The 27,358-nt window shown below is 39.0% G+C and overlaps 1 protein-coding gene across 10 annotated transcripts in view; it reads right to left on the reverse strand.

The window, feature by feature from the left end:
• Positions 1 to 994: 994 nt before the first annotated feature.
• Positions 995 to 27,358, reverse strand: part of HP1BP3 (heterochromatin protein 1 binding protein 3) — a 38,620-nt gene continuing 12,256 nt past the window's right edge. For 9 of the 10 annotated variants that reach the window (XM_059135353.1, XM_059135350.1, XM_059135354.1 and 6 more), the window contains 8 exons: positions 25,466 to 25,609; positions 22,744 to 22,824; positions 21,488 to 21,642; positions 12,583 to 12,673; positions 7,300 to 7,459; positions 5,595 to 5,706; positions 3,366 to 3,479; positions 995 to 2,791 (listed from right to left, as the gene is read on the reverse strand). In XM_059135353.1, coding sequence (XP_058991336.1) covers positions 2,497 to 2,791; positions 3,366 to 3,479; positions 5,595 to 5,706; positions 7,300 to 7,459; positions 12,583 to 12,673; positions 21,488 to 21,642; positions 22,744 to 22,824; positions 25,466 to 25,609 — 1,152 coding nt within the window. In that variant the 3' untranslated portion in view covers positions 995 to 2,496. Of the gene's footprint in view, positions 2,792 to 3,365; positions 3,480 to 5,594; positions 5,707 to 7,299; positions 7,553 to 12,582; positions 12,674 to 21,487; positions 21,643 to 22,743; positions 22,825 to 25,465; positions 25,610 to 27,358 lie in introns of those variants that run through there. The other variant, XM_059135360.1, reaches the window with a different exon arrangement.

Consider the following 27,358-nt stretch of genomic DNA (forward strand, 5'->3'; position numbering starts at 1 on the left):
ACCTCTTGAGTTTGCGGTTTTCCCTGCTGTAACAGGGAAGTAAAATTTAGGTGTCCTTCTCCTGTAGAATGCCTAGAAGGGAGAAAAACTCAAACATTCCTTTATCTCATAACAAGTAAGGTGCTTGTTTTTGATGATAGGGATTTTCACTGAAGAGTGCAGTGGCCCTTTACGTGATTCTAAAGCAAGGACAGTTTTGTCCTTACCTGAACTTTGTGAAGTTAAAACAATGTCAGAGCTGGAAAGGATTTCAAATGATCTAAACTTCTTCCCCGACGCTGGAGCCCCTGATGTACAATACAGCCACCAGGTGACCATTCGGGGTATCTTCTTAAAAGCAGTATCGTAAAACAAAGAAACCAACCCAAATCCTCCAACTTTTGACCTCAGAAGAGTATTGTTCGCACAGGTACCCAACACCCATACCTAAGAAATTACTACGTGCCAGACAGCGTAACAGAAAACAGAATTAGGTCTGTAGGGTTTATCAACCCTTCGGCAGTCTCATTTTGTTTTCCTAACCCAAGAATATACGTGAACATTAAAAAGAAAATAACTGAACTCTAATTTCTTGAAAATAAGGACCTTAGCAAAATGCAAAACAATTTTTTTAAACCTCTTACTCATTAAATAACCAGGTTCAATATTATCGAGAGAGACATCATTTACCATCCATATAAAGAATTCAAAAGCAAATAAACTGAAGTTTATATTTAAAAAGGAAGATGGGGGTGTGCTGCTGGCATGTGAGTCACATGTCAGCCCAGCATGTGACTCTTGATCTTGGGGTTTTGAGTTCAGGCCCCACACTGGATGTAGAGATTATTCTAAAATAAAATCTTTAAAAAAGTTTTTTTTTTTAATTAAAAGAAAAAATAAAAATAAAAAGGAAAATGGATGGCAGCTATTCCAAGGAGTAGAAAAGACTCAAGTGAATGTGACTTAGCTACTTCAAAGGATGTACTAGAAATTTTTAAATATAAGCTACAGTTCAGCAGCTTTAAAATTTCATGTTTATTCATATTTTTCAAAATATATGTACATAAAAAAAGGAAGATTTACAACAGGAAAGATTGCCTTACATGCAACACAAATTCCAATGGGCTCATGATGGGATCACACATGATTATGGATCTACTTCCAGCCAATCTTCTCCAGTCCATTTCCCAGCTGCACGCTAGGCTGCAGACGAGATCCCAGGAGACAATGCAAGTGGAATGAAGGAAACCAATGTCTTTTGCCTCTGGCAGCACTCAAAGGGGCCAGAGGCATACACCAAAAAGTTTAAGACAATCAAAATGTCAAGTGCCACAGGGAGGGTAAATGATAACCCAAAATCAGTATTTCCCAAGTAGAAAGCTAGCACTATTGAACACAACTGCACAATACTGAAACAAATACAAATGAGGAAGTTTTAGGTAGTCGGGCTTCATTTGCCCTTCTTTTTTTTTTTTTTTAAAGTATCTCAAAAAGGAAGCCACTTGCTTGATATCAAAAGTGCCGTGGAAAGAAAGGAGGGGGAAAAAACCCACAGATGAATCTGGAATTTAGTTTATTTTAGCAAACTTACGTTTTTCCACTTAACATTTCTACATTAGCAATGATGTTAACTCTCCAACATTTCCTTATAAAAAAGGCAAACTGGAAATGACAAGTCATGCTCCAAATATTAAAAAATATATTTAAACATTTGATCAAGAAGATTTTATGTTTTGGTTTTTGGTAACACAGGGGACACCAGAAATCACAAATTCAATGTATTCCTGTATTTCTCCTTTAGTCAAAAATCAAGTGGTGGAGGGAATTTGTGCTTGCGGTTGAGGGAACACAATGCCCTGGGCCAGTGAAAAAAACCTGGAAATTGACCAATATGAAAGTGGCCCAAAGGAGTCACAGGTCTTCAGAACCTAATGAAATCATAACGTTTTTTGGCTTATTCCCAAAGCTAAGATGTCTCTGTATTTATATAATTGGAGAGAGAGGGTTAGTGGAGTGGTTTTATAAATAAGATTAATTATTATAGCTATAGCTGGAGTCTCCAGGCAGAAGGCTTTACAATTCAGTCAGTGCTATATACTGCCTCTTTTTTACTTCCAGCACCTGACCAGCATCCTATTCATGATGCTTTCTACAAATATAAAAATCTTTGCAACTGTTTAGATAAAGCTGGAAGGGGGAAAAAAAAAGCCAAAGCTGACCATAAAAAGAGGGTTGGGGTGGAGGAGGAAAAAATGACAAGTGTAGATTATACAGTTCAGGAAAATCCAGAGTTCTTGCAGAAATTAAAAGGACTGAGGGAAGGGGCAGGCACCAAGAACAGCACCTAAAGCTAACAAATGCCTAAATTGGTTTATTTATATTCCCTCCCCACAATGTTCATAGGGGAGGAAAAAAATGTAATTTTTAAAAGCATCAAAACTAAAACAAATGCACACTGACCTTAGAAAATAAGATTCTGAATTTCATCATGATACCCTTTTTTTTTCCCTATAAAATTTACTTTTTTGCTTTGAAAGATTTCTTCATGTTGGATTTGCCCTTGCCGGGCAATTTCACTTCCTTTCTCACACTGGCTGCAGGCTTCTTTGAAGAGCCACCACTAGGTTTCTTGATGACTGAAGGTGAGGGTCTGGCTTTCTTGGCAGGAGTTTTAGCCTTGGGAGGGGCTTTCTTGGGCGGGGGCCTAGCTTTCCCACGCTGGGCAGCTGGGACTTTAGGTGCAGGCTTGGACACTCTCTGTTTCACAGATGCAGCCTTCATGGATGCCTTCGCTGGGGTTTTCTTCTGCAACCTGTGAGAACCAAAAAGCAAAGACTATCACTTAGTACTTGAGAGAGTCACTTTGCCAGGATGACCAGATACTTTGCCACAAAAGATCTAGCGCGGATAAAAAGCCACCCATTAAAAGGATAGGAATGTTGTTATTATTCTTTAAAAAAGATTTTATTTATTTATTTGACAGAGATCACAAGTAGGCAGAGGGGCAGGTGGGGGCATGGGGGGAACCAGGCCCTCCCGCCAAACAGGGAGCCCCAGGACCCTGGGATCATCACCTGAGCCAAAGGCAGAGGCTTTAACCCACTGAGCCACCCAGGTGCCCCAGAATATTATTTTTTTTAACTGGAGCCTTTACTAAGGATTCATGGAAGTCTATACGTAATTCAGGACGTTTTTACTAAAAAAAAATACGGGATTATTTTTTTTTGGACACACAGATTTGACCAAACCGTAAATTATGTATTCACAGGGCTTCCTAAGCTCAAAGCCCCTGAACTTTCAAGAAGACAAGATCAAATGTTACACAAAGAACTTTCGGAGAGGGATCCAAGTTGTTCAGTCACTATCACTATTACGGCCATTTTTACCTCCTCTTAGGTGGAGGCTCTTCATCGTCAGAGTCTTCTTCTGAGGAGTCATCCTCCTCTTCATCCTCGTCTCTTGAATCATCTAGCTCTTTCTTTGGAAATAGAACTCCCGGGCTATGAAAAGGAAAAACGGAAGAAAAATTAGGTAAACTTAGGTCAAAGAGAAGTGCCATATGGGACAAGAGAGAAAGGTGAAGCGAGGTGCTATTTCGTGGACATTCGAATGCCATGGTACAAGCATCAGGTCACAGTTGAACTTACTCTGAACACACTGTCATAACGCATCTGTAAAAGTCCCAGACCACACCTCATTCCCTTTCTCCTGCCATTTAATAAAACTAATTCAAATCACTTAGTAAAATGATTACTTAAGCTCTTAATGTCTGTCCAACACTGTATTAGCCACTGAATACAGAGCAGTGAATTGTCTGTAAGGCAGCAAACTGTCTGCACAGCAGTATACATTTTTTGCCCTCCTGATACTGGCAAAGACCTCAAAATAATATAAAGGCCGAATCTCTTCAAGTTTTAGAGAAATACAGCGAGGATTTTCTATTTTCTTTGCCCTTACTGATAAAAATATTGATCTCATTGATTACTAATTCCTTAAAAAATAACATTTTATGTGCTTGACTTTAAGAATTAAATTTAATGTCTGAGAAATTTAAGTAATATGCAACCAACCAAGTAACACCTATTTAGGCTTGTGCACAAGGTCCAATATAAGAAACTACACTATACTCTCGCTAGAATAAGGTTTTAAGAGAGCCTGGTTGGCTCAGACATTAATCACCCGCCTTCCGCTCAGGTCATGATCCCAGAGTCCTGGAATCAAGCCCTGCATTAGGCTCCCTGCTTGGCAGGAAGCCTGCTTCCCTCTCCCACTCCCCCTGCTTATGTTCTCTCTCTTGCTGTCTCTGTCAAATATATAAATAAAGTCTAAAAAATTAAAATAGGGGCACCTGGGTGGCTCAGTGGGTTATAAGCCTCTGCCTTCGGCTCAGGTTACAATCCCAGGACCCTGGGATTGAGTCCTGCATTGGGCTCTCTGGTCAGCAGGAAGCCTGCTTTCCCCTCTCCCTCTCTGCCTGCCTCTCTGCCTACTTGTGATATTTGTCTGTCAAATAAATAAATAAAATCTTTAAAATAAAAAGAAAATAAAATAGGGTTTTAGTGGTACATGTCACAGCACTTTACTAGAAATGAGAGCATAAGAAGACCATCGCATGGGCACACAGGACAGTGCTTGGCCCATGGGAGGCGCTTAACTTATTTTTTAGTGCAGTAATAAATAAAGATAAAAGAGGTTTTCAAGGAAATGGCCTCTGTAGTATCGAGAAGGCAAATCAGGATTCTTGGAAGCAGCCAATGCTCTTTTTTCTTGAGCAACTGACAATTAAAAAAAAAAAAAAAAGATTTATTTGTTGTGAGAGAGCGAGCGAGCATTAGCAGGGGGAGGTGTAGATGGAGAGGGAGAACAGATTCCCCACTGAGCAAGGATCCCGATGTGGGACTCAATCCCAGGATCCTGAGATCACCACCTGAACCTAAGGCAGATGCTCAACTGGCTGAGCCACCCAGGCACCCTGAATGATGGACAATTAAAACATACCCAATCCTCTAATAATCTTCTTCTCATTAGCATTTACTTAATAAAGAAGGGCTGAACATAAAAATGGCCAAGGAACTCAAAGAATTCAATGCCTGATTGTAGGAACGGATGGCTAACAATAAGCTCTGGCAGGGTAGCCCAAATCCCAACTCCTACATGAAAAGCTTTTACTCTAAAACCATATTGCCTTAGGTAGGGGCACCCAGGTGACTCAGTCCGCTAAGCATCCAACTCTTGGCTTTGGCTCAGATCATGATATCAGGGGTCATGAGACTGAGCTCTGAGTTAGGCTCTATGCTTAGTGTGGGAGTCTGCTTGAGATTCTCTCTCAAGATCCTGGGATCAAGCCCCATATCAGGTTCTCTGCTCAGCAAGGAGCCTGCTTCCCCCCCCCAACCCCATCCGTCCCTCTCTGCCTACTTGTGACTGAATGTCAAATAAATAAATAAATAAAATCTTAAACAAACAACCAAAACCAAAACAATACTGCCTCAAGAAGTCTTTACTTTCAAGTAGAACAGTAACAAGTTAATAAGTTAAAAGCCCAAGCCTGTAACCTAGAATCAGATTTTAAATTTACAATGACCAACACTTCACATTATGGGCTAGCTGCTTACCTGGGATAATAGGGAAAACAGAGCTGGAAGGTGCCACTGAATCCTTTGCCAGAGATCTGTTCCATCCACCCATTCTTTTCACATTTCTGCAGAGTTTTCTTCAGCAAATGCACTGAACAAAAAATTCAGAAAGAAAGTTGTTTATTAAATTTGATAATTAACCTCAACTCTAATCAGTTATATATCAATTTACTGTCCTGTCACAGATACTAGTTGACATGTGCTAAGGGAATTCTTTGTGGTCAAAGGGATGAATAATTCACTACACAATTAAGTGCCCATAAATTTGAAAAGGTTAAACTGTCACAGCAAGAGATTTAGAGACCATTAAGCCAAGTTCCAAATTTCACAGAAAGGAAAACAGGACCTCAGAGTGGTGGTCACTTGCCCTACAGTGGCACAAAATGATTAAGAGCCAACTTAAAACTAAATCTCTCATCTCCATTCATTCAAACATCCCCTGAATGCCTGTCTGTACTAGGAAAATCATCTAAGAGAATATCAATAAAGAGTAATATCACAGCAAACCACAGAATACTATGCTTCTAAAGGCCTCACCGATTCTCATCTTTCATACAGAGATACATCAAAACTACATTTTAAGGTGATTCAGTGTCCACAATACAGTAGCAGTATCAGTAAAACTGAAAAGGTTAATAACCAACTTCATCTTCTCTTCTAGATACTCAACCGAAAGGGAAAATCATGCAATGGTTTGTAAAGGGTCAGCAGACACAGTAAACACAGTACATATTTTAAGGAAGGAAAGATTAAAAAAAGTTACAGCAGTTTTCAAAGTAATGCATGAAAAAAATGACCAGAAAGCATTCTTCCCGCAACACTAAAAAATGCATACTGCATATATGCTAAGTCACTTAATATTAAGGCTTCAAAGGTACTTTTAATTAAAATAATACAGTCTAGTTTGCATTTTGTTACTTACTTTCCACATTCTTTACCTACACCACTATGCCTAGTCTAGCACCTCACTGAGAAAACACCCAGCCACATTACTCCATATGTAACTGTGCTGCTAGGATGAGACTTTGAATCACAAATCACTACCTGACAGAGTAAATACACTTCACTGGAAAAAAAAGCATTTTCTGTTTTAGGGCTTAAAAAGCAATGAGAAATAGCAAGTCATATTTTAAAACACCAGCTTGGTTTCAAGGTGAAATTAGATGCTTTAGTAAATATTCAGAAAGGCAAAAAGAAACTATACTTGAGAAGTGTCCTGAACCAAGGATTTATCTAAATTACAACAAAAATATATATGAGAAAAACCTTTACAGCGAAATAAAATCAAATCCTGATCTTCAATAGAGATTGTAAAAATTAAGGAAAAGGGGACGCCTGGGTGGCTCAGTGGGTTAAGTGGCTGCCTTCAGCTCAGGTCATGATCCCACGGTCCTGGGATCAAACCCCAAATCGGGCTCTCTGCTCAGCAGGAAGCCTGCTTCCTCCTCTCGCTGCCTGCCTCTCTGCCTACTTATGATCTCTGTCAAATAAATAAAAAAATATATTTTTTAAAAATAAGGAAAAGCTTTGATAATGTTTCTTTGTTGTTCTTTGCTGTTCCCTCTTAGTTTCACAGTCGGCACTTAATGCTTTGTCATTAACAGCACAGCATTTTAATGGCTCTAAAATGTTTCACAAGGTAATTCCCCTGAGCCCAGTCACTGCATACAACTCAGAGTCTTACTTTGATAGTTAGAATTGGTCCCTGGGTGGTTCTCCAGGACATACTTCTTCAAAGCAGTGGTTGAGCAGGTCTTCGGCTCATTCATGGCAGCAATGGCAGACAAGATTGCATATTCCATCAGGCTTCCACCAAGCAGGGGTTTCTCCCCTGATTTCTTCAGCTGTTTTCCAAGGAGGAAGAGAAAAGCATCAAGACAACACTCTCCCAAAGCAGGTCAAGACAAGACTCCTCTGCACCAGGTGGGTCGGAGTTCCTGCATTAGCACAGATATGTTTTACAATAAATTGTCAGGTTAGGGACTTTCTCTTCCCACTCATCAGGTATTCAATCTGACTGAGGAGTCCCAACCCTCCTATGGCCTCTCCTCTCTCCATTTACCCTTCCATCCAACCTAAAACAGCAATAGCTACCCTAACTCAAACAGAGTAACTGCTCTACCCCAATAAGCAAGTTAACTTGTTATGCCCCAATAAATAAGATACTTTTGAGAGTACTTCCTTTGTCCCAATCTGAAAAATGCAGTAGTTACATAAAAAAAACAAATAACCTTTTTAATCCTCCAAAGAAAACAGCAAAGGAAAAGTTTAATAACTATTTAGGGTATCATACAACAGAAAATTACATAGCATATTCCAAGGACAAAAGGATGGGGAACAAAGATCAGCACCAATAATCAAAAAGGGTAAAAGGAGAAACTCAGATATGGTCTACAAGTGAGATTCTCAAAGAGCAGTCTACAAATTCTCCGGGGTTCCTGAGACTCTTTCAGAGGATGTGTAAGGTCAAAACAATTTTCATAATACTACTAAGATGTGATGTGCCTTTTTTGCTGTGGTGACATTTGCACTAATGGTGGGTAAAACAGTTGCCACCTTACCACAAATCAAGGAGGAGACAAAAAATGTACCAACAGTTACTGTAGTCTTTATTGCTATGCACTGTGTTTAAAAAAATAATAAAAAGTCAATTTCACTTAGGAATGCCTTTGATGAAGTAGCAAAAATTATTTTATTGAATCTCAACCACAGTGCACTCTATTTGCTATTTTATGGGATGAGATGGGAGAACACATAAAGCCTATCAGCTGCATTGGAGGTATGACAGTGGTCTCAAGGACAAGCACCTTCAGCGACTGAGCTGTGAGCTGAACTAGCTCCATTACTCATGAAACACCCCTTTTTACTTGATGGAACAACAAACAGATAAATTATAGTTATTTAGGACTTGGGATCCTGGTAGATATTTTCTTGAAAATGTATTAAATAAGTGTCTCCTTCCTCCAAGGAAAACTAGCAATATTTGTTACCAAGCATGAAAAGCAGTTTTTAAAAAAAATTTATTTATTTGAAAGAGAGAGATAGAGTGTGACAGTGGAGAGGTCAGAGGGAGAGCAGACTCCCCACCGAGCAGGGAGCCTGATGTGGGACTCGATCCTGGGACTCCAAGATCATGACCTGAGCCGAAGGCAGTTGCTTAACCAACTGAGCCACCCAGGTGCCTCTAAAAAGCAATAAAAAAAAAGCAATTTTAAAGAAAAATTTTAAACCACAGAACACTTGTATTTATACCATGGTGAGCCTGTTAATTTTCCAGTACTTAAATATTGTTCTGATGAGGTCAGCAGGTAATATAATGTTACTTTTGTTATTATTTGATTAAATGTGATAATATTTTAATAAGCTACATAATTCAGTGAACCACTATTTTCCAAATGATCCTGTTATGAAACTATGGTTAGAAGATCCCACTCCAAGTTCAAGACCAAATGATTTTAAGGGCAAGAATAAAAATTTCACTCATATGGTCTCAGGTTCTACATGGCAATTAACCTTTAAGGAATTACTACAAAATCAGTTAATATAATACATGATATTAACAGGATAAAGAACAAAAACCACATGACCATCTCAAGAGACACAGAAAAATCATCTGACAAACCCAACAGCTGTTCACAATAAAAACTCCCAGCAAACAAGTAATAGAGGAAAATATTTTCTCAACTTGGTAAGAGGCATCTATGAAAAACCTACAGCTAACTTAATGGTGGAAGACTTGATGTTTTTCCCTCTAAAATGGGGAACAAGATAAGGATGTCTGCTCTCATCACTGTCCTGGAGGTTCTAGCCAGTACAATTAGGCAAGAAAAAAGCAAAACAAAACATCTAGATTGGAAAGGTAGAAGTAAAACTGTCTTTATCTGCAAACAATATGACTCTGTATGTAGAATATCCCAGGGAGTCCACAAAAAACCCTAAGGAGCCTACAAGAAAACTTACTAGAACTAGTAAATGAGTTCAGCGAAGTTGAATTAATATAAAATCAATAGACAAATCAATTGTATTTCCATAGACTAGCAATATCCAGAAGTGAAAGTATTTCCATTCACAATAACATGGAAAAAGAATAAAATACTTAGGAACAAACTCAAGGAAAGAAATCTAAGATCTTTATACTACAAAATGCTGCTGGAAAAATTAAAGCTCTGAATAAACAAAAAGACAGTGTTCATGAACTGGAAAAATCAGTATTATAAAAGGATAATGATTCTTCTCAAACAGGTTCAATGCAATCTCTACCAAAATCCTAGCTAGCTTTGTGAAAATTGACAAATGATCCTAAAATTCATATAGAAATGCACAAGACCCAGAATAATCAAAACATTTTTTTTAAACTACATTTTAACATCTCCCAGTATCAAAACTTACTGCAAAGTTTTCAAAGCTATAGTCATCAAGACAGTGTGACCCTGGCAAAAGAATTCACTTATAGGGATGCCTGGATGGCTCAGTCAGTTAGGTGACTGCTTTCAGCCAGGTCATGAGCCCAGGGTCCTGGGATCAAGACCCACATCGGTTCTCCGCCTCCCTCTGGTTCATGCTCTCTCTTGCTATCTCTCTTTTAAATAAGTAAATAAAATATTAAAAAAAAAAAAGAATTCACATGTAGATCAATGGGACAAAATTTACAGTTCAGAAATAAACCCTTACCATTTACAGTCTTTTTTTTTTTTTTAAATAAAAATGCCAAGGTAATTCAGTGGGCAAAGGACAGTCTTTTCAATAAATAATGTTAGGACAAATGGATATCCCCATGCAAGAACATAAATATTTATATCCTCACCTCATACCACAAATAAAATTCAAAATGGATAGGCCTAAATGCAAGAGCTGAAACTATTTAAAAAAAAACATGGTAGTAAATCTTGTGATCATAAGTTAGGTGATGATTTATTAACTACAACACCAACAGCAGAGGCAATTTTAAAAAATGATCATCTGGCTTTCATCAAAATTAAATACTTTTGCACGTCAAAAGACACCATTAGGAAAGTGAAAGCATAGACCACAGAGTAAGAGAAAATATTTGCAAATCATATATCTAGTGAGGAACTTATATCTAGTTACATAACTTTTGCATCTCAGTAAGATAAATAATCCAACTGTAAAAACAGGAAAAGTAATTAAAGAGACATTTTACCAGAAAAGATAAACAAATGTCCATTAAGCACATGAGAAGATGGTCAACATCAGCAATCATGAGGGAAAGGCTAACCCAGACCACAATGAAATGACACTCTCTATCCACCAGTATGGCTAGCATTTTAAAAAGATAGCAACAAGTGTTTGCGAAGATATGGAGAAATTAGAAACCTTACACTTTGTTGGTGGGAATGTAAAATAATGCAGTCACTCTGGGAGTTTCCTACAACATAAATTTACCATACAGTCCAGCAAGTCCACACTCCTAGTTATGTATCCATGTGAAACAGAAACATGTGTCTGAACAAAAGATTGAGATGTAAATGCTCATTGGCAACATTACTCAGAAGAGTAAAAACAGTGGAAATAACCCCAATTTTCATCAACTTGTGAATAAACAGAGAGTGTTAGATTCATACAGCGAGATACCATGCGGCAGTACAAAGGAATGAAGGCACGGATTCATGCTGCAACAAGGACAAGGCTCAAACAAGACTATGCTAAGTGAAAGAAGCCAGACACAAAAGCCACATCTTGTATGACTCTATCCATATGAAACATGTAGAAAAGGCAACTCTATATAAAGAGAAAGTCCATTAGTGGGTTGGCTGAGAATGAGAATGGGTAGACACTCCAAATGGGCACAAGAGAGCTTTCTGGGTGAGGAAAATGTTCTAAAACTGGATTGTGGTGATGGCTGCACGACTTTGCAAATTTACTAAAAATCACTAAAAACTATAAATCATAATTTAAAATAAACGTATTTTGGGGCACCTGGGTGGCTCAGTGGGTTAAAGCCTCTGCCTTCAGCTCAGGTCATGATCTCAGGGTCCTGGGATGGAGCCCCAAATCGGGCGCTGTGCTCAGCGGGGAGCCTGCTTCCTGCTCTCTCTCTGCCTGCCTCTCTGCCTGCTTGTGATCTCTCTCAAATAAATGAATAAATAAAATCTTAAAAAAAATAATAATAATAAAGGGGTGCCTGGGTGGCTCAGTGAGTTAAGGACTATTAAGCCTGCTTCCCCCGCTCTCTCTGCCTGCCTCTCTGCCTACTTGTGATTTTTGTCAAATAAATAAATATTTTAAAATAATAATAAAAAAATAAATGTATTTTATGATATATAAACCATACTTCAATAAAGCTATTAAAAAATTATCATTTGTTCCAACTTTTGGTTTTAGCTCAGGTCATGACCTCAAGAGTGGTGAGATCTGAGCCGTGGGTGGGGCTTTGCACTCAGTGAGATGTCTACTTGTCCCTCACCCTCCCTCCCTGTCCCTCACCCCCTACATGCTCAACAGCTCTCTAATAAATAAATATATATTTTTAAAATTATCATCTGTTGAGTTTTCATATAGGATCAAATAATAATGTCCACAACTATTTAAAAATTATCTGATACTCCACACTTTTCTAACTATATTACTATGTGTGGTGAACTTTCTTCAGATACAACCCAAAATGTGTTGAACAGATAGATACCAGCTGTCTTCTCTTTACCAAGATATTAAAGACTTTTGCAAGTTTTTAATAAACAGTACCTTTCTTCTCCTCTCATTCAATTTTTTTGTTTTGGCAAATATAGTTATTTTTCACAAAAAATTTTATCATTTATGTTAATGTGAAAAAAAATTTTTAATTTAATATTTAAAATTTCCTTCAGTTTTAATTTCTAATACCATAAATATTGAGATATAACCCACATAAAAAAAAACCTCTTGGGGTCCTCAAATTTTTAGAGTGTAAGGAGGTCCTGAAATCAAACTTCTGAGAACCACTTCTCTACAATCCTTTTCAGCCTCTAACCTGGAATGTCCCAGAAGCACCTTTGCCAGTTATTTGTTCTAACTGGCCTCTCTCTACTGCTCTCTGAAGAGCATTCTTCAACAGCTGAGGCCTGCAGAGAAAACAAAAGAATAGCAATCAATACATCAATGAAGGAGAGATTTGAAGAAACAAATCCAGGGTTATTCCCTGAACTGTGTTCTAATTCTTATTATACATGCTACTTTGTTAAAATGGACAATAAGAGGGGCACCTGGGTGGCTAAGTGGGTTAAGCCTCTGCCTTCAGCTCAGGTCATGATCTCACGGTCCTGGGATCGAGCCCCACGTCAGGCTCTCTGCTTAGCAGGGAGCCTGCTTCCCCCTCTCTCTCAGCTCTCCCTCTCTGTCTACTTGTGATTTCTCTCTCTCTGTTAAATAAATAAATAAAATCTTAAAAAAAAAAAAAAGGACAATAATATAAAGTACTGGCACCCTTAACACAAGTGGCATTCTTTTTTCTTTGAGCAAAGAAGTCACTACCCAGATACACAGAACCATATACCATATACAACCAATTTCTGAACTTCAAGACACTCCAAACACCCTCCATTTATTTTCATCAACAACAGTGGCAACCATACCATGTAATCAAGCAAAGCATGGGTATGTTTAAAGGTCCCATTCAAGGGGCACCTGGGTGGCTTACTAGGTTAAGCCTCCGCCTTTGGCTTGGGTCATGATCTCAGGGTCCTGGGATCGAGCCCTGTGTGGGGCTCCCTGCTCAGTGGGGAGACTGCTTCCCCCTCTTCCTCTGCCTGCCTCTCTGCCTACTTGTGATCTCTGTCAAATAAATAAATAAATAAAATCTTAAAAAAAAGAAAAATCTCAGAATGGCCCATTCTTTCACCACTGCCATAATCTTAGTACCACCTACCATCCCCTCCCTTCTGGGCACTGTGCTGTTTTCATAATGCATATCACTATTAGGTCAACACACCTACGAAGGCCACCTTTATGATGTTACTCAACTGATGAGATGTCAGGGTCCTAATGCCTCAACCCAGCTTCAAAGCCTTCCATGACGTAATCCCACTTTTTATTAGTCTAGATGCAGTCAGACCCTTTAGTTATCAAAAAAGAATGCCAACTCCTCCTGCAATGGTCTCACGAGGCTCCTTTAAGAATGCCTTCCCCACTCCACCATCCATCTAAATTCTACACCCCTGGGACACCTGCGTGGCTCATATCAATTAAGCGTCTGCCTTTGGCTCAGGTCATGGTCCTAGCGTCCTGGGATGGAGTCCTGCATCAGCCTCCTTGCTTAGTGGGGAGCCTACTTTTCCCTTTGAATGCAGCTCCCCCTGCTTATGCACACTCTCTCTCCCCTGACAAATAAATAAAATCTTAAAAAAAAAAAAAATTCTACTTTCTTCCAGATCTGATCAAGCCCCATCTCTTTAACTTACCGCTAATTTGCAGGCACAGATCCTTGTTCTGAAAAATTCTATAGCCTGTATCACACCATTCTGCACTTACTAAGATGCCAAGTGCTATCTGAAACGCTTTATTTGCATGGAATAAACTAGAAAATACAACAAATCCAAGAAACAGGTACTATTACTGCCCTACTTTACTGATGGGGAAAAGCTGAGTGACACAGCAGTCATTTCTCCAAGGTCACAGAGCTAGGCAGTGGAAGATCCAGTTACAAATTTAGATAATCTGATTCCAGATTCTACAATCTTGCTCACTATGCTATGCTTGCATTTTCCAATAAAAGACACCCAGAACAGTGGAAAAAGCAGGAAGTATGAAACTGAAAAACAAAATAAAAGTTCTGGCTTTACCAGTGAACAGTCAGGTAACCCCAGGTAAGGAAAATTGGTGTTGGGATATGTATTTTTAAGTCTATTTTAAGAATTATGGAAAACAGTGTAAACAAAAGTGTTTTATACTATGAAGTGCTATATACCTTTAAGGGACTTTTTATTATTATAACAAGTTTTGTTCTTTTTTTTTTTTTTTAAAGATTTTATTTATTTATTTGACAGAGAGAGATCACAAGTAGGCAGAGAGGCAGGCAGAGAGAGAGAGGAGGAAGCAGGCTCCTGCTGAGCAGAGAGCCCGATGCGGGACTCGATCCCAGGACCCTGAGATCATGACCTGAGCCGAAGGCAGCGGCTTACCCACCGAGCCACCCAGGCGCCCTCAAGTTTTGTTCTTAATTAGATCATTATACCACTTTAATTAGAAGCAGGGAATAATGGGTGACTGCTGATAGCCATATTTTTCAACTGGAAAAAATCAGTCTGCATTGAGGGATATAAAAATGAAAGCCATGCACAGAGAGAACCAAAGGTAAGGGATGGAATACAAAAATGCAGCTGGCAGCATCAAGGATTCTGAGTTGTAAGCATCTGAGTAAGAAAGTTACATCAGGGATGCCTGCATGGCTTAGTCATTAAGAGTCTGCCTTCAGCTCCGGTCATGAACCCTGAACTCCTTGTCCTGGGATCAAGCCCCACATCGGGCTCCCTATTCGGAGGGAAGCCTGCTTCTCCCTCTCCCACTCCCCCTGCCTCTGTTCCCTCTCTCACTGTCTCTGTCAATTAAATAAATAAATAAAAATCTTAAGAAAAGTTACCATCAGTCTGGTAGAAATGCATTAATGGGGCGCCTGGGTAGCTCAGTCTGTTAAGTGTCTGTCTTCAGCTTGGGTCATGATCCCAGTGTCTTGGGATCAAGTCCTGCATCAAATCCCTGCTCAGCGGGGAACCTGCTTCTCTCTCTCCTTCTGCCCTTCCTCCCTGCTTGTCCTCACCCTCTCTTGTGCTCTCTCAAATAAATAAAATCTTAAAAAAAAAAAAAATCCATAAATGGAATTAAGAACATCAAAAAACTCTTGAAATTGAGTGTTGAAAATGTTAAGAGGGGTCACCAAAGACCCTTCTAAATTAATTCTCTAAATTTACCCTTCTAAATTATTCTCTAAATTAAAAAGTTTAGAGAAAAGTATAGGGCATACAACAAAATCTTGTGCTATTTTCTTATTCTGGTGGCAGAAAAAAAAAATCAAAAAGACAGTATGAATTTATACCAGACAGAATGATTCCTAATGCCTTGGAAAGTTTTTAAAAATTTTATTTATTTAACAGAGTGAGAGAGGGTGTGTGCATGTACAAACGGGGAACAACAGAGGGAGAGGGAGAAGCAGGCTCTCTGCTGAGCAGGGAGCCCAAAGGAGGGCTCAATCCCAGAACCCTGGGATCGTGACCTGAGCTGAAGGGACCATGACACTTGACTAACTGAGCCTCTACCCTTGAACGTTCTAAAGGTATCTTCCTAGAATAAACCCCAAATCTCTGTAAACCCCACATACCCAGTTTTTAATTTAGAGTTACAAAAAATCATTGCTACCAAATTAAAGAGGTGACTTACATATTATATAAAAAACACTGTCTTAAAATTTATATATATATATATATATATATTTTTTTTTTAAGATTTTCTTTATTTGACAGACAGAGATCACAAGTAGGCAGAGGCAGGCAGAGAGAAAGGAGGAAGCAGGCTCCCTGCTGAGCAGAGAGCCCGATGTGGGACTGGATCCCAGGACCCTGAGATCATGACCTGAGCCGAAGGCAGCGGCTTAACCCACTGAGCCACCCAGGCGCCCCTAAAATTTATATATTTTTAAAGATCTTATTTATTTAAAAAAAAAAAAAAAAAAAAAAAAAAAAAAAAAAAAAAAAAAAAAAAAAAAAGATCTTATTTATTTGACAGACAGAGATCACAAGCAAGCAGAGAGAGAAGGGTAAGCAGGCTTTCCGCTGAGCAGAGAGCCTGATGAGAGGCTTAATCCCAGGACCCTGAGACCATGACCTGAGCCGAAGGCAGAGGCGCCCACTGAGCCACCCAGGCGCCCCTAAATTTTAATTTTTTTTTTCAAAGATTTATTTATTTGACAGAGACCGCAAGAGAGGGAACAGAAGCAAGGGGAGTGGGAGAGGGAGAAGTAGGCTTCTCGCTGAGCAGGGAGCCCGATGTGGGGCTCGATCCCAGGACCCTGGTATCATGACCTGAGCTGAAGGCAAACACTTAATGATTAAGCCACCTAGATGCTCCCAAATTTAAAGTTTTTTAGAGAGAGAGAATGGGGGGTGGGGAGAGGCAGAGAGGGAGAAGAGAATCTTAGGCAGTCCCCACACCCAGCACGGAGCCCCACATGGGGCTTGATCTCACAACCCTGATCTCATGATCTCAACAGCAATTAAAAGTGGGAAGCTTAACTGACTGAGCCACCCAGGCGCCCCTAAAAAATACTCCTTAAATATTAGAATCATATTTAGCACAGTGTAATGCTCATACGGTAAGAATGATGCTGGAACTGAGGCTAAAAATATTAACATGAGTTGAGCACTACCTATATGCAAGGCACTGTTCTAAGAGTTTAACATGTGCTAGAGATTTGAGCCTCCTAACGACCTTATCAATACACTGCTTATCAATGAGGAAACTGAGACACAAAGGGATAACTTAATTAGTGATACAAAGCTAGAAAATGACAGAATCAGGATTTAAACCTAAGGGGTCTGGTTACGAAGTCTGTGCTCTTACAGCCTCTAGATATATGGGAGAAGAAATTCACACCTCATTTCACATGCTCCAGGACAAAGGCTCCTTGTGGACTGGCCAGGTGAAAAGCCCATATTCATTCATTTATTCACTCATTCAACTAATATTTACTGAGCATCTACTATGTGTTAGGCTTAGAGGAAACAGAAGTGAACAATTTAAATAAAAATCCTGGCCTTCAGGATTCTGACATTTTAATGGGGTAGGCAGGTAATTTTAGAAAGTAGTCTTTCTACTTTCTAACATATGCAGATATAGCATATGTTAGAAAGTGATGAGTGGTATGGAGAAAAATAAAGCTTCAGAGAAGTAGAATTCTGAATCCTGGGAGAGAAAGGAAGGGCTGCAGATGTATTTTCGGTGGTTCCATCAATAAAATGCAGCGCCTGGGCCATGGCTGGATATTGACTGCAACAAAACTACAAAAAGTCATCTTGGAGGACACTGAACATGGCCTGCACATTAGATGTTAAGAACTTAAATAATGTTAGTATGATGGTTTTGTTCTCACTGCATTTATGTGTAGGTTTGTAAGTTTCCAAAATAAAATGATTTAAAAAAAAAAAGGGAAGGCGACCATGGGAGAGTCAAGGCACTCTAACGATGACATGAGTAAAACTTGAGGGTAGTGAAGGCCAAGTGGATTATGGGGGAAACCATCCAGGCAAAGGGAAGAGCAAGCATGCAGACTCTGATACCAGTTAAGTGAGAGAAGGGTAATGGTGGTTTGGTCAGAGATGCAATGGAGTGTAGTGTCTTGTATACTGTTTCCAGAGACTCTGGCTTTAATTATGTGGAAGTTGGGAAGCCACTCGAAGGTAGAGTGGCAAGGGGATATGATCTATCTTATATTTCTACAAGTCCCACTCTCATTGCTATGCTAAGAAGACACTGAAGGGGAGGGAGCATGAGAGGCGCAGTTAGGAAGTTATTGCTGTAATACAAGTTAGAGACAATGGTGGCTTGGAAGAGAGCAGTACAGTGGAGGTAATGAGAGGAGGTCTGTTTATAGTAGTATCTTAAAGCCAAAGCCAAAGTAATTGCTTACAGATTAGATGGAGGTGTGGAATAAATGGAAGAGACTATCATAAAAGCAATGTTTCTGGCTTCAGCAGCTAGAAAGATGATGTCGCCATTAACCGAGGTGGAGAAGATACGGAAGACACAAAACTTTTTGGGGAGGGGTTCAAGAGCTCAGTTCTGAACATGTGAAGTTAGAAACGCTCAAGTAGTGACAGGAAATAAGCACCTGTCTCTGTGAATGTGCAGCCAGGAGGGAGGTATGGGCTAGATTTATATATCTGTGAATTAGTAGTGTACAGTTTTGACAGTAAAAAGCTGTTACCAAGCGAATGTGGATAAAAAAGACAAGAAGGAAGCCTGGCTAGCTAGCTCAGTCAGAAGAGCCTGAGACTCTTGATCCCAGCATCAGGAGTCTGAACTCCCTATTGGGTATAGAGATCACTAAAAAACAAAAACAAAAACACTAAACAAAACAGAAACCAAACAACTAAAAACAAAAAAAAAAAGACAAGAAACCTACAATCTAATCCTTAGGAGACTGAGAAAGAATGGGTAGTGAAGTTGGAAGAAAATCAGGAAGACAGGCTGTCCTAGAAGGCAAGTAAAGTAAAGGAAGGAAGGAGAGGAGCTCGTGAATGCGCTAAGTCAATGCCAGTGAAAGACCAGCAAGTAAATTAAGGACTATGAATGGACTACTAAAATTTACAACATGGACATCACCTGTGGCACTGACAGGAAAAAGTATTTCAGGTACGATGGCTGAGAGTGAAGTGTGACAAAAGTGGGTTCAAAATAAGGCAGGAGGGGAAGGGCGCCTGGTGGCTCAGTCGTTAAGCGTCTGCCTTCAGCTCAGGTCATCATCACAGGGCACAGGGTCCTCGGATCAAGCCCTGCACTGGGCTCTTTACTCAGCAGGAAGCCTGCTTCTCCCTTCCTCACCACCCCCCTACCCCCGCCCTGCTGTGTTCCCTCTTTCGCTCTCTGTCAAATAAATAAAATCTTTTAAAAAAAAGTAAGAGGGGAAAGGAGTGCCTGGCAGGCTCAGTCAATAGAGCATACAAGTCGGGGGCATGATCTCAGGAGCATGATCTCAGGGTTGTGAGTTCAAGCCTCACACTGGGTGTAGAACTTATTTAAGAAGAATACATAAAATTAAAAACAAAAAAGGGCAGGAGGGGAAAAACTGTAGACATCAAGTACAAATAACTTGTACTTTAAAACTGCATTTTTTAGGGCACCTGGGTGGCTCAGTGTGTTAAGCCTCTGCCTTTGGCTCAGATAATGATCTCGGGGTCCTAGGATTGAGCCCTGAAATGGGCTCTCTGCTCAGCAGGGGGCCTGCTCCCCCCCCCCCGCCCCGCCTCTCTGCCTACTTGTGATCTCTCTGTCAAATAAATTTTAAAAATCTTTAAAATAAAATGAAATAAAACTGCATTTTTTTTGCTCTTTTGTTTGACCAAGTCTAAGTACAACTAAATTGTCATGTTAATTGTATGTATGACAAGATTCCACTACAGTCAGAGACAAAATCATTATGGTGTCACAACAGTAAAATGAAAAAGGGTTTCAAAAGAAAAAGTTATCGGGTGCCTGGGTGGCTCAGTTGGTTAAGCGACTGTCTTCGGCTCCTGGAATCCCAGGATTGAGACCCACATCAGGCTCTCAGCTCCCAGAACCAAAGGTAAGGGATGACCTTCTCCCCTCTCATTCTCTCTCTCTCTCTCAAATAAATAAAATCCTAAAAAAAAAAAAAAAGTTATCATTAATAAGGTCATAAAGATCTTCAGGTTTGTTACCATTATGGGTTGGTAACCCATCTATGATCAGACAAATTTTGCTCAAAATAAGACGATGACGAGAAATGTTCCTAAAGATTAGACGTGGGGTGAAGTTCTGCTGCTAGCAACAACCTGTTTCCTGTGAGAAGAGCAGTATGGTAAGAAAAGAAAAAAGCTGGGAGGTGATAAGGTCTCTAATCACCAGAGAGTAAAGAGCAATGAACGTGAAATGTGTTTCCATCTTTAAATGCATCATACATGCATTTCTAGCTCAAAGCTCTATCTGTGGGTCATACTCAGCAGAAAAAGCATGAAAAAATCAGGATATTAATTTCAAACTTAGTGCTTCTATGATTCCCTTTTCTTTTGTACCATTTCATTGACTCTTTAATTGGGCACTCTGAAGATCACGAAGTGGTTTTCTGAAAATGTGGCGTCTGGATTGAAACTACAGCAATTCTAATCGCAGGCCTCAGTAATGCAAGTACATACTGGAGCTAAACAGTATAGGACAATGTGCATGCAAGACAGAAATCACAGAAATGACTCTGTACTGGAAGACAATTCCCTAAAAGTCATATAACAAAGATCTCACATAAACACACTTAAAACACAAACTGTGAATTATAAATTTAAACAATACGTCTGCATGAAACCACAGATTAGCACATGTGACAGTCTAAATTATCATTCTACATATTTTTAAGTAGCAAATTTTTAAGAAATGAATTACTACCAAAATTCTCCCAGAACTCTACCTTAAATGTTTAAATGACAAAGACAGTACTGTCTCTGTAGAGGTTTTTAGAAACCCGAATTCTCTTACGTTTCAAACTCTAAATAAAAAATAGAGCATACACCAATCACCTCATACCAACTGAGGATAACTAATATCAAAATACCAGAAAAACAGGGGTTGGTGAGGACATGGAAAAATCAGAACCTTTGTGCACTGTTGGCTGAAATGTAAAATGATACAGCCGCTATGTAAAATAGTATGGCAGTTTCTCAAAAAAAAAAACAAAAACAAAAACTGGAATTATTGCATCATCTAGGAATTCCACTCTTACGTATAGACCCTTAAGCACTGAAAGCAGGATTTTAAAGAGATGTTAGTACATCTCTAGTCAGAGAGCATAGAGCAGCATTATTCACAAGAGCTGGAATGTTAAAGTCAACCTAAGCATTCATTTTTATTTTTAAAGATTTATTTATCTGTCAGAGAGAGAGATACTGAAAGACAGAAGGAGAGAGCGTGTACACAGGCTAACAAGCGTGGGGAACAACAGGCAGAGGGAGAAGCAGGCTTTCTGACAAGAAAGAAGCTTAATGGGGATTTCAATCCCAGGACCCTGATATCATCACCTGAGCCGAAGGCAGACTGAGCCACCCAGGTGCCCCTAAATTTTCTCCCTCTTGAATATTTACTCTTTCTTCTTTCTCATGAGAAAGGAGCTAAGGGAATAACACAGACATCTGTATTTTGAAGTCTAGGCAAACAGCTCATACCTGATGTCCACTCTAAGTTTAGGGTAATACTGAGACACGTATTTCCTGATGAGACTGTAGGAAGCTTCTTTAGGTTCACAAAGGCGAGTAAAGGCCAATGGGAGAATATCCTCCAACTTTACTTGTGGTTCTGGATCCACTGCAGAGTTTCTGTTCTAAAATATAATATCAAAAATTATCATCATTACAGAATATGGAGTTCTCTGTTCGAATGCTTCTATATTCAACTCAAGGGCTTACCTAAATTGACTGCTAAATCAATTGTAGAATACTATCACTTTTTCCCACATTCAAATAAATATACCACAGGGGTAGTATAATGGCACTTTTGTGGCAACTTATTTGAGATAAGAACTTCAGATTGAGAGTTAAAATATGTATAAATATGAAAAGAGGGGTGCCCCAGTGTCTCAGTCAGTGAAGCATCCGACTCCTGATTTCAGCTCAGGTCATGATCAGGGTTGTGAGAGCAAGCCCCAGACCGGGCTCTGCACTGGGTGTGGAGCCTGCTTAAGATTCTCCCTCTCCTTCTCCCTCTCTTAAAAAAAAAAGAAAGGAAGAAAGAAAAAGAAATTGTAGACTTTAATTAAAGGTCCTAGTTTATCCTTAGCCTTCAATAACAAAGAATGAAAAGGAGCACACGGCACCAAAAAGCTCTGTGAAGAGTTTATTTCATTCAAAGTTTTAGAAAAAAAGTACAAAAATCTTTGGAGTTGCAAAAACACAGACACAGAAAAATAGTCATGATTTCAGTTACTGACATAGAGGAAATACTACATATTTTACTTTATTATAGTTCAAATACTTTCCATAAATGAAAATATGTATCTCAAAGAACAGAAGTGTTAGTATGCACAAAAAAGAAAAGGAAAAAAAAGAGAAAAACAAAAACAAAAACAAAAAGGCTCTGGGTATAGTTTTGGGGTCTAATATTGGGTAAAGATATACTCATATGCCCTTTTAGTTTAACATTTCATATTTCAATAAAGGGAATATAATTCATACAGTTGCCCATAATTCAACACCTGGCAGTTAAGTGCATGGGCTCTGGGGCTGGAGTGCTTGGATTTACACACTGCCTGTTTTCTATTCATTAGCTGGCCAATAGTGAGCAAATCATTTACAACCTCTCTAGGCCTTAGGAAAAAGGCTACACTCGGCACAGTGCTGGCCCACAGGGAACACTCAATCAGTGCTGTTATGTCTAGTGGAAGAAATAGTTTTACAGAGCTCAAACTGTGGTAGAGACTTCTTACCTTTCTGTTTCTGGATTTCTGAGGTGTTTTTCTTGATTTTTGGACCACAATAAAACTCCCAGAAGCACCTTTTCCTTTTACCTAAGGTAAAGTAATTACAGTTGCAATAATCAATATTTTTAAGTTACTGTGTTATTAATATTTATAACTTTATACTACCCAAAGTACAGGGCATGGTACTATAAGAACTAATGTACAGTACTGCTCAACCCTTCAGAGAAAAAAGAACAATGGACAGACTGAAAGACTTGGGATTGAATCCTTTTTACAGTTACCATCTAGCCATTTAGTATTGGACAACCCCCTAAAGTCTCTGAGCTTTTGTTTCCTCATTTACAAAACTGGGAAGAATGCTATTGTGATACCAGGTTAGATAGTCTACGAGCTTTCCACCCCCCAAAAAAGTACTATGAAAGAAGGGACAATCTTGGAGCATCTGGGTGGCTCAGTGGATTAAGCCTCTGCCTTCAACTCAGGTCATGGTCCCAGGGTCCTGGGATCGAGCCCCGCATCGGACTCTCTGCTCAGCGAGGAGCCTGCTTCCCCACCCCTCTCTGCCTGCGCTCGGCCTACTTGTGATCTCTGTCAAATAAATAAATAAAATCTTTTAAAAAAGGGAGGGGCGGACAATCTCTTAGGGATAATAAGAAAATCTCTGTCTTGAAAGGAAGATCATTCCTTGGCAAAAGTTTACAGCCTGCTGATCTCAAACTACAGTGCTTCCCAGATCGCCCATTAGTGATTATTACTGCACATGGGAATAGTTATCTGATTAATTCTTAGCCACCCCATATGGTATGTGTAAGTCTTACCACATATTTCCACAGTTTACAAAGCACTTTCATAGAACTTTAAAGCTGATTGGCACTAACCTGAGTCCTCCACACCTTAGCTTTATTTGTGCTACTATGAATGTAGCAATCAAGCTGAAATGCTTTCAGCCTATAAACTGTTGTTTAAGCATCAAACTGAGGTCAGCCTACGAGGCAAGAATAGGTCATAAACTATATTTCATAAAAAAAAAAAAAAAAAAAAAACACAAAAAAAACCCCACCACAAAGGCAGCTCATAAACTGTGCTGACATATGCTATGGTAAAGGACAAGTGTTTGGTTCTAATTACATTGGTTAGATAATACCTTTTAATCAGTGACTGTTTTGAAGGCCATACAATTATCGTTATACAACATTCTGAGAAAGCTGTAACATTAGCTCCACAGCAGGAATCTGTTTTACTCACTGATGGGCCGCTAAGAACCCGGCACACAGGAACAATATATATTTGTGGAATAAAGTAGTTCTTGAAAGTTCCTAATCACAATGTAAATGCCTGAGTGGCACAGAATTCTGTATTAATCAAACTGCGCAGAAAGGTGTAAGAAAGGCAACACGACTCATGGAATGCAGTTAACTAGGTCCTCTGACCATTTCTGCCACTACCATCGGATTGTGATTACTGGACCCATGAAGAGGATTTAAGATAAAGTCCATTCCAACTTTAAATTTTTATGATTCTAAGCAGTATTTTTATGTACTATGCAAAATTACATAGATTTAGGTCTGAAATCAATATTGGTTTTAGACCAGTCTCAATTTACTCAGGCTTCTCTGAGCTCCTAACAAGCTTTAAAATTAAGTTAAAGTAAACCTATTTACAAATACATTAACAGTAACAAGTCTAGTTACATAACTTCGGCTTTAAAACTAACAAACACGGGGCAAGAATAATTCTTTTTTGCTGCTCCAAGAAAATGATTCTGTAATTCTAGCTCTCATCTTCAGTACTAGGTGATCTCAAGCATAAGTGGCCCCCAAAGAAAATCTAATTATGGGGCACCTGGGTGGCTCAGTGCTTCCCAGATCGCCCATTAGTGATTATTACTGCACATGGGAATAGTTATCTATTGGTCTTTGTATGCTTAAACATTGGTCTTTGTATGCTTAAAGCTCAATCCATAAAATGAACCAGATCTATAATCCTACAAGTAATAAACATGTTATGTTTTCTTCATTTTAATGCTGGAGATCTGTCTTTTAAATGACCAGGTCATGGGCGCCTGGGTGGCTCAGTGGGTTAAAGCCTCTGCCTTCGGCTCAGGTCATGATCCCAGGGTCCTGGGATCGAGTCCCGCATCGGCCTCTCTGCTCAGCAGGGAGCCTGCTTCCCTCCCTCTCCCTCTGCCTGTCTCTCTGCCTACTTGCGATCTCTGTCTTTCAAATAAATAAATAAAATCTTTTAAAAAAAAAAAAAAAAAATGACCAGGTCATGATCTCAAGCCTTGTGTAGGGCTCTGTGCTCAGCATGGAGTCTGCTTAAGATTTTCTCCCTTCTGCACTCATGTGCTCGCTTCTCTCTCACTCTGGCTCACTCTGCCCCTCCCTCCTCCCACCCCTAGCTCATGGACTGTAGCGTGCTCACTAAAAACAAATAGATAATTAAAATTTATAAAAGTACGAGGAGCACCAGATTACATCTATCATAATACATAATGTAATGTATCATAATTACACTATATAATGCTTCTGCTCTCCAGAACAGTTAACTTATCAAAGGTAACCAGCACCCGTGATTCTGAAACCTTGTCTCAAATAATAAAAATAGGTAAAGTTTAAGCATTTCATCGTCATATTAATTTACAAAAGAGAACACAAAAACTCTAAATGTTGTGGACTTATAGTTAATACATGCTGAAATGATCTCATCCCCAATAATTGGTTAATACCTGTTTGATGACACCTCTATTTAATTCTCTTTTCAGTGCTTGTTTGAGGAGGTAGCCCCTTCTCTCCAACTCCAGAGAAGGGTACTTATGGATAATGTATTTTCGAATAGCAACAACTGATGCACCACTCTTCTGGAAGCATGCCTAGAAAACAGATTTACCAAACCATACACATTACTTTATACTAGCTGCTTTTCATTAGACAGAAAAACTGACACATTTTCAAAATAAATTATTTTGGAGGTGAACTTGACAAAGGATGATAAAAATGGCAGAAAGAAGTAGTCTTTCAGGTAACTTCAGTTCATCGTGGCTGTTGAAAAATACAGAAATACAATCTTTTTGCAACAATAATTTTAACTTACTTCAAGACAGGCAAAGAGAAAATACAACATATGAACGATATTCTGTGTGTCAAGGAAGAACCTCTTCCCATTTTAATTCTATTCTATATTTAAAAGACAGATCTCCAGCATTAAAATGAAGAAAACATAACATTTTTATTACTTGTAGGATTATAGATCTGGTTCATTTTATGGAATGAGCTTTAAGCATACAAAGACCAATGTTTCTCTGTAGACTTTGTGTGAATGTCAGCAGAGAACATAAAGATAATCTGAATAAATGGCGTAAAACGGTTTACAGATGGAAAATCTAAGAAGAGTTTTGGGTAACAATGAGGGCATTCGGCTGCGACTTAAAATGCCCTCTTCTGTTTCCATCCAATTTATCTATATTCCATTTGAATAATGACCATGGAAGACTTACATAGGTCATTACGTCACGAAGGTGGCAAATTTTTTTCACATACTTTACATAAAGAGCATCTGTTACCAACCTAATCGGCTAGTACACCAATTTTGTGTTGCCCTTGTCTATAAACTAAATGTGTCAATTAATTCTCATTGCATAAAGACTTGGTTGAATGTTACTTTATAAACTTTGACAATAAAGAAAAATTGTACAACATAAAACAAAGTTGTGTTAATATGGTTCACCTACTTCAAGAATCTTTGATCTATTACAACCCATTAAAGTTTACTCATAATCTTTTAAGAAAATACAAAGAAAATCAAGCAGAAAAGAACTCTCTATTGCTAAAACAATTCATGCTGCACCAAACTAACAGAGATGGAAGTAGACATCAGGACTCCTATTTATTCACAAAATGGTATCAGTGGTCTGAAATCATGATTTGTTACATTGCATGGAACACACATACACACACAGCCTCATTTGTACAAATATGTGCAGATTCAAACTATTCTTCAGGCCTAATTATATTGTTCTTTTTGTTTCACTACTTTAAAATTTTAGTCCCTTCTCCAACCTCATTGTAACTCTGCTCTTCAAAATCTAGGCTGAGAGGTCATGAAGTGAATGAAATCCTGGAAGAAAGGATATACAGAGAAAAGAGATCTCACTACAGTCAAGCTATCTAGACCAAGAAAGTTTTAAGGAGTTGAGAGCCCTCTTAAAAGAGTACAGGGAGAGGTCTGAAGGCTAACCCTTTCCCAGTTCATGTGTCATTCTCAAATTCTGAGAATGACCACAAGGCTCCTCTTTCCTCTGTATACCACTGCTGATTACGCTGGTTTTTATCCCTAATTTTGACTGAGATCTTAGCAACAAGGTCCCTAAAAATGAGGGCATTTTGTTAATTTGGATGATGAGATGGTAAGAGAAACTAGTGAGATTATCATCTCATCATGCAAAATTAGCAAGGTAAGCATAACCAGAAAAACTTAAACAGAAAAGGCAAGGTCAGATTAGAAGAAAACCTTAAAAATTAAAATAAGCAAGCTATTGGTAAACTAATGGGAGTCAGTGGATTACAGCAAAGTCATAAAACTGTGCAAAGAGAATTTATGGTGATGAAGCAAAGTAGTAAGG

The sequence above is a fragment of the Mustela lutreola genome, chromosome 10 (assembly GCF_030435805.1).
Source record: "Mustela lutreola isolate mMusLut2 chromosome 10, mMusLut2.pri, whole genome shotgun sequence".
In the NCBI taxonomy this organism is placed as follows: Eukaryota; Metazoa; Chordata; class Mammalia; order Carnivora; family Mustelidae; genus Mustela; species Mustela lutreola.